This window comes from Trematomus bernacchii, unplaced genomic scaffold (assembly GCF_902827165.1).
Source record: "Trematomus bernacchii unplaced genomic scaffold, fTreBer1.1, whole genome shotgun sequence".
Lineage (NCBI taxonomy): Eukaryota > Metazoa > Chordata > Actinopteri > Perciformes > Nototheniidae > Trematomus > Trematomus bernacchii.
In genome coordinates, this window is record NW_022987989.1 from 49,532 (window position 1) to 57,381 (window position 7,850).

At 39.9% G+C, this 7,850-nt stretch overlaps 1 protein-coding gene across 1 annotated transcript; it reads right to left on the minus strand.

The window, feature by feature from the left end:
* Nucleotides 1–2,872: 2,872 nt before the first annotated feature.
* LOC117472041 (CYFIP-related Rac1 interactor B-like) lies at nucleotides 2,873–4,793 on the minus strand. Its single transcript, XM_034117196.1, has 4 exons — nucleotides 4,613–4,793; nucleotides 4,244–4,370; nucleotides 3,845–3,915; nucleotides 2,873–3,486 (listed from the first exon to the last, which is right to left on the minus strand). Exons 1-4 carry the CDS (start codon nucleotides 4,645–4,647, stop codon nucleotides 3,417–3,419), a joined length of 303 nt encoding a protein of 100 aa, XP_033973087.1. The 5' UTR covers nucleotides 4,648–4,793; the 3' UTR covers nucleotides 2,873–3,416.
* Between the last annotated feature and the right edge of the window lie 3,057 nt (nucleotides 4,794–7,850).

Here is a 7,850-nt window from a genome sequence, read left to right on the forward strand (position 1 = left end):
TTTTCCCCTCTTTTCTGGCCCTAGAAAATTGTGGTTCTATCGGGGCCAACAAACAGGGCTGAGTCGGGCTGAGTATGCTAAACTAGAGAGAGGAGCGCTGGCAAGAGGGCTAGAACTACAACAAGATGGACATATTTGACCGTGATTTAATTGTAATACACGTTTCAAAATGATGCCGAAGTAACAACATACTGATACCGGTTAGTAAAAACCATTAATTCATGGTTTTTACAAGTCTGCAGACAGACGGCAGGCGAAAAACCTTTTAAAATTCGTGTTTTTCTAGATGGAGATTGGCTAAGCTAACGCAGTATATGCCCCGACCGTCCACACTCACAACAACGGCCTATACAGACATAAATAAAGCAGCGACTGTATTCACCATGACACAGGCAGTCTGTGGTGTGTACTTGTTTAACTTTTGTCTAGTTTCTGAACATATATAAGGAGCTGTGAGCTCTGAGTGCTAACAGCTAACGGCTAACGGCTGTGTTGTGTTTCTGGATTTCTCATTGAAGATGACGTCACGGCTCCGCCTACACTGCGTTACTATAGTAACTACCCCAGTTCCTAAACTGTAATGGAAGCGCAGCATGAAGTGAGTCGGCCCTGTTAAGGCCCAACGCGGCCAAGCCGTACCGAGCCGTACCGAGTGTGGCCGAGGCCGACCGTGTAGTGGAAATGCGCCATTAAATTCTTTCAGCTAACCGTAATCCTCAGATTAAATTCCACTGTGTCACATTTGGGAAAAAGCAAAAACAAAACAAATACACAAATCATGACATGAGTTAATAATATATCCAGACGATACAAAAATAGAGAATCATCAGAAACACAGTCCAGACAGAACAAAAACAAACGTGCCGTTAGAGAGGAGAGAAAAGCAGAAGTGAAACGATGAGTCTTTTAAAGAGTTTAAAAATAAAAACTGTTCCTCTAAAACAGAAAACAGGTTTTTATTGAGACGTTGGAGCAGACAGATTAATCATGTCCATCTCAGTATATGTTGAAATAATGACAGTAAAGAAAGGTGCAGATCAAGAGACGGGCGTTTCAGAAATGTCCCATGATGAGAATCTGCACCTGAATGCATCATTGAGCCTCAGAAGAAGAAACTAAAAAGCATCACCAGGTTTCGGGGGAAATACAGCTTTTGTCGTCAAAATTTCACTCAAAATTTCCAACGGAAGATGATGCAGCTGGTGAGGACTCTTTAAAGTAGAGACACTAAATACTGACCTGAACATCAGCAGCAGAGGACTCTTTAAAGTAGAGAAACTACATACTGATATACACCTGAACATCAGCTGGTGAGGACTCTTTAAAGTAGAGACACTACATACTGACCTGAACATCAGCAGGAGAGGACTCTTTAAAGTAGAGACACTACATACTGATATACACCTGAACATCAGCAGGAGAGGACTCTTTAAAGTAGAGACACTACATACTGATATACACCTGAACATCAGCAGGAGAGGACTCTTTAAAGTAGAGACACTACATACTGATATACACCTGAACATCAGCAGGAGAGGACTCTTTAAAGTAGAGACACTACATACTGATATACACCTGAACATCAGCAGGAGAGGACTCTTTAAAGTAGAGACACTACATACTGATATACACCTGAACATCAGCAGGAGAGGACTCTTTAAAGTAGAGACACTACATACTGATATACACCTGAACATCAGCAGGAGAGGACTCTTTAAAGTAGAGACACTACATACTGATATACACCTGAACATCAGCAGGAGAGGACTCTTTAAAGTAGAGACACTACATACTGATATACACCTGAACATCAGCAGGAGAGGACTCTTTAAAGTAGAGCGATAGGGAACATTTAAATAAAACCCAGGAGAATCAACATTTTCTTAAAAATGTAAAAACTTTATTTGGCCAACATAGACATCATTAAGAACAATTAATGCTATACAATCCCTGACACTGAAGCATTAATACAAAATACAGATAAAAGATTTCCAGTCAACACTGATCAGATCAGTTTCAAATTAAATGTGAGGTTTCCTCGTATCAGTACCGTCTTCTTAAATAATCCCAAACTGCTTTCAACAAAAATCAGACATCATTAAACTTTTTGGATAAAGAAATGCATCGACCATGAGGCAATTACTGTATATCTAGACTTTGGAAAAACACACATCGGGTACAGGGCACGGGGGATCACGTTCTCTTGTTTCACATTTCATCTTGGACATTAGGATTCTTTTCCCCAAAGATATACAACATTGATTTCAGGAAATTGTGTTTTTTACTCAAACAATTTTCACTTTATTTTCAAAAATTGTGAATTTTTCTTCTGAATAGAAAATTAATAATATCACAAAATAAGTTTATACGACATTTTTGGTTTTTATTTTTCGGAAATTTCGTTTTTTTCTTTACTTGATTTTCAGAAGAAAAAAAACGTTTTCTTGACATTTTTGTTTTGTACTTTTAGAAAATGTTGTGTGTTTGTGTGTGGTGTCTGTGAGTGTATGTGTGTGTGTGTGTGTGTCTGTGTGTGTCTGTGAGTGTGTGTGTGTGTGTGTGTGTGTGTGTGTGTATGTGTGTATGTGTGTGTGTGTGTGTTTTCTGTCTGGGTTTGTGTGTGTGTGTGTGTGTGTGTGTGTGTGTGTGTGTGTGTCTGTGTGTGTGTGTGTGTGTCTGTGAGTGTATGTGTGTGTGTGTGTCTGTCTGGGTTTGTGTGTGTGTCTGTGAGTGTATGTGTGTGTGTGTGTGTGTGTGTGTGTGTGTGTGTGTGTGTGTGTGTGTGTGTGTGTTGTTGGGTTGTGTGTGTGTGTGTCTGTCTGGTGTTGTGTGTGTGTGTGTGTGTAGTGTAGTGTCTGTGTGTGTGTGTGTGTGTGTGTGTGTGTGTGTGTGTGTGTGTGTGTGTGTGTGTGTGTCTGTGTCTGTGTGTGTGTGTGTGTGTATGATATTTTAACTTTTTGTCTCAAACATGTGATAATGTCGGGGAACAGATCAAGTTTTTCTTATTTTTGTGACTTTTTGTTGGAAATTGAACATTTATTTCATTTCACTAAATAATAATAATCTTTAAGTTTTCGTTTTGTAAATGTGAGACTTTATCTTCATCAAATGACAACTTTAAAGACGCAAATGACCTCATTCTCTGTTTAAAATGTCCTGTTTTCTTTGTAAATGTACGACTTGTTTTTCTTTTTACAAATATAACCCCCGTACCCGGTCTCCATATTTATTTAGTTTTTACCAAAAAAGCACATTTTTACCTATTTTTCTTGCATCATGACAACAAAAAACAGCTTGATTGTCAATCGAGAGTAAACAAAACAACATTTGAGGGTAAACAGAAATATGAGCTCCAGGTTTGTTCAGTAGTTTTCTTGAAATTTGGACCACAACACTTTTTATCGTTCCAGTTCCTGTTAATTCGGCTGCAACATGGTTTTGATCTGCTTGGGGGTCGCCTCGTCGTTCAGGTGTTTGGTCGTATACCTGGAAATTAATCATTCGTTAAGAAACATAATGTGTCATCAAATGTGTGTCTTAAACAAAGAAATGCAAAAATAAATGAATAAATAAATAAATGACTAAATTAGTAGGTAAATTAATTAATACAAAATAATGAATAAATAATAAAATTATAGACGAAATAAAAAATTAATAAATACAAAAATAAATACAAAAATAAATACTAAATAAATGACTAAATAAATGAATAAATGACTAAATTAGTAAGTTAATTAATTAATACATTCATACAAAAATAATGAATAAATAATAAAAACTATAGATGAAATAAAAAATAAATAAATAAATGTAAAAAATAAATAAATATAAAATGTGTTCAGACCTGAGAGCGTTGAGTAACCCCTCCACACTGCTGGGCGGCTGATCCTTCAGCACCCTGATGCAGCCTTTCATCTGGAAAGTATCATTCATATTATTATCATTATAATTATACAACAATTCTTTACGTTTCTTTATTTTTTCATCATTATTATTTATTTTTATTATTTTATTATTGTTTGATATTTATAAAATAAAATGTATATGGAAGATGATGTTGAATGTGATCAACTGGCGCAAAGAAAATGTTCATATATATATATATACATTACTTACTAAGATTTTAACAATGTGTCTGTCTGTCTGTCTGTCTGTCTGTCTGTGTGTGCGTGTGTCTGTGTGTGTGTGTGTGTGTGTGTGTGTGTGTGTGTGTGTGTGTGTGTGTGTGTGTGTGTTAACGTACGTCAATATTGGAGGTCTTAATGAAGGCTCCAGCTGGGTGGACGTGGTCGTACAGGATGATGACGCCCACCATCACACGGAGGCAGAACAGCACCGTCTCTTCACTGGCAAACCGAGTGCGGTACTCCCTGTACGCGCACACACACACACAAACACACACACAACAGACACACACACACACACACACAAAAAAAAATACATTTGAATTTTTATAGTAATTTTCATTTTTTCTATTTTCATTTTTATTATTATTACTGCATGTTTATCATTATTATTATTATTCTATTTAATTTATATTATTATTTGTATTAATATTATTACAATTATTTTCATATTATTATCTTATTATTACACACACATAAGGACTCACGGTGTTTCCAGCATCACTTTACACACACTGGCCATCGTGCTCAGACAGTCCGTCGTGTTCTCGATCGGCAGGTCTGGGTTCTGCGGGACAATAAAGGTTTATTCAAATAAAGTGGGCTCCTAAACATCTCAGTCGTCAGGCGGAAATAATAAATCATATGTGACTTATTTACCTGAGGATTAAGGTGTCTGTCTGTCTGTCTGTCTGTCTGTCTGTCTGTCTGTGTATGTGTGTGTGTGTGTGTGTGTGTGTGTGTGTGTGTGTGTGTGTGTGTGTGTGTGTGTGTTTGGAGCCTCTTTTTTCACAGGATAATGAATTTATTTTTAAACTCAATTATTTTTGTATTTAATATTTTAAAAATAATAACCAATTTTCTTCTTTTTTCTTTTATAATGTTCTACTTTTAAAGAGGTCCACGAGGATTTATTTATTATTTATTCATTTATACTTTATTTATTTATTCATCATCTCTCAAATATTTAAACGTTATGAAGTACTGTGAGTTCTTATCAACTTCCCTTCACAGAGGAGGAGAGGGTGACCCCTGCAGGCCAACATGTGCATTACATTTAGGACATTTAATAAATGTTCTTTAATCTATAAACTACATTTCATCTTTAAATCTAAAACTTCAATAAAATGAGAAAAAATGCTTTTAATTCATGCAAGGACATCAAGTAATTTATTTCTATTTATTTAGCTTTGTTTAATTATTTTATTTCACTAATGTTTTTGATCCTGACTTTTTGACAGTCCAAAACCTTTGGTAAATAATTTGTATTTTTATTATTGTTGTTATTTTATTGTTTTATTATAATTTTTTAAACCTGTTTACTGTTTGTTTTTTAACAACCAAAAAGTCAAAATACACACACACACACACAGAAACACAAACACAGAAACACACACACACAGAAATACACACACACACACACACAGAAACACACACACACACAGAAATACACGCACACGCAGAGAAACACACACACACACACACACACAGAAACACACATACACACACGCAGAGAAACACACACACACACACACACACACACACACACACACACACACACACACACACACACACACAAATAAATATTTAAGATAAAAGAACAAGGTAAATAAATGAATCAACTTAAAGGGGACCTATCATGCAAAATGCACTTGTGTACGTCTTTTCTACATGAATATGTGTCCCCGGTGTTCCAGGGAACTCACCAAGTGTCAGAAAACACAACCCTCTCTATTTTCCTCCATACCCAAATCTCTAAAAAAGGGGCTGCAACGGATCTGATAAAAACTGATCCAGATTTGAACACTGTCCTGACGTCAGGACGGTGGCGCTACGGCTATTGGGCCAACTCCACCAATCAGGAGGAGACAGCCACGGCCATTGCCGTTCAAAAGCGCTGGAGACGCTGTAGTACATATGCCAGGCCTGTAGGTGGTGCTGTTCTCACTGAATCAGCCCTTGCTAAAACAGAGCTAGAAATTGTCAAATTGAGCGAAATGAGGCATGGCTAAAATGCATGATCTGTTTGGTATTTTGAAAAAAAAAAAAGTATAAATATGCCTTATATAGGTATGGCCCTACCCTATATTATTATAATATAGCATGATAGGTCCACTTTAAGCTTATTAATTCTTATAATTTATAAATAAAGACGTTTGTTGGCAAACACAGACAATATGTAATTCTTAAAATATTTTTTAAAACACAACACTGGTTTGGTTTAAAATTCCATTAATTGCATCCTCCTCTAATGCACCTCCTCCTGATGCACCTCCTTTACTCCCTCCTACTCCCTCCTTCTGATGCACCTCCTTTACTCCCTGCTACTACCTCCTCCTGATGCACCTCCTCCTGATGCACCTCCTTTACTCCCTCCTACTCCCTCCTCCTGATGCACCTCCTTTACTCCCTCCTCCTGATGCACCTCCTTTACTCCCTGCTACTACCTCCTCCTGATGCACCTCCTCCTGATGCACCTCCTTTACTCCCTCCTACTCCGTCCTCCTGATGCACCTCCTTTACTCCCTCCTACTCCCTCCTCCTGATGCACCTCCTTTACTCCCTCCTATTCCCTCCTCCTGATGCACCTCCTTTACTCCCTCCTACTCCCTCCTCCTGATGCACCTCCTTTACTCCCTCCTCCTGATGCACCTCCTTTACTCCCTCCTATTCCCTCCTCCTGATGCACCTCCTTTACTCCCTGCTACTACCTCCTCCTGATGCACCTCCTCCTGATGCATCTCCTTTACTCCCTCCTACTCCCTCCTCCTGATGCACCTCCTTTACTCCCTCCTACTCCCTCCTCCTGATGCACCTCCTTTACTCCCTCCTACTCCCTCCTCCTGATGCACCTCCTTTACTCCCTCCTACTCCCTCCTACTCCCTCCTCCTGATGCACCTCCTTTACTCCCTCCTACTCCCTCCTCCTGATGCACCTCCTTTACTCCCTCCTACTCCCTCCTCCTGATGCACCTCCTTTACTCCCTCCTACTATCTCCTCCTGATGCACCTCCTTTACTCCCTGCTACTACCTCCTCCTGATGCACCTCCTCCTGATGCACCTCCTTTACTCCCTCCTACTCCCTCCTTCTGATGCACCTCCTTTACTCCCTGCTACTACCTCCTCCTGATGCACCTCCTCCTGATGCACCTCCTTTACTCCCTCCTACTCCCTCCTCCTGATGCACCTCCTTTACTCCCTCCTCCTGATGCACCTCCTTTACTCCCTGCTACTACCTCCTCCTGATGCACCTCCTCCTGATGCACCTCCTTTACTCCCTCCTACTCCTCCTCCTGATGCACCTCCTTTACTCCCTCCTACTCCCTCCTACTCCCTCCTCCTGATGCACCTCCTTTACTCCCTCCTATTCCCTCCTCCTGATGCACCTCCTTTACTCCCTCCTCCTGATGCACCTCCTTTACTCCCTCCTCCTGATGCACCTCCTTTACTCCCTCCTATTCCCTCCTCCTGATGCACCTCCTTTACTCCCTTACTCCTGCTACTACCCCTCCTGATGCACCTCCTTTACTCCCTCCTACTCCTCTCCTCCTGATGCACCTCCTTTACTCCCTCCTACTCCCTCCTCCTGATGCACCTCCTTTACTCCCTCCTACTCCCTCCTCCTGATGCACCTCCTTTACTCCCTCCTACTCCCTCCTACTCCCTCCTCCTGATGCACCTCCTTTACTCCCTCCTACTCCTCCTCTGATCACCTCCTTTACTCC

Bases quoted from the DNA above. Each gene is read 5' to 3' on its own strand.
- LOC117472041 (XM_034117196.1), bottom strand. From the start codon at position 4,647: ATGGCCAGTGTGTGTAAAGTGATGCTGGAAACACC. The intron at 4,371-4,612 runs GTGAGTCCTTAT...GTGCGCGTACAG, and splicing joins AAAGTGATGCTGGAAACACC to GGAGTACCGCACTCGGTTTG. The intron at 3,487-3,844 runs GTCTGAACACAT...ATTAATTTCCAG, and splicing joins GGGTTACTCAACGCTCTCAG to GTATACGACCAAACACCTGA.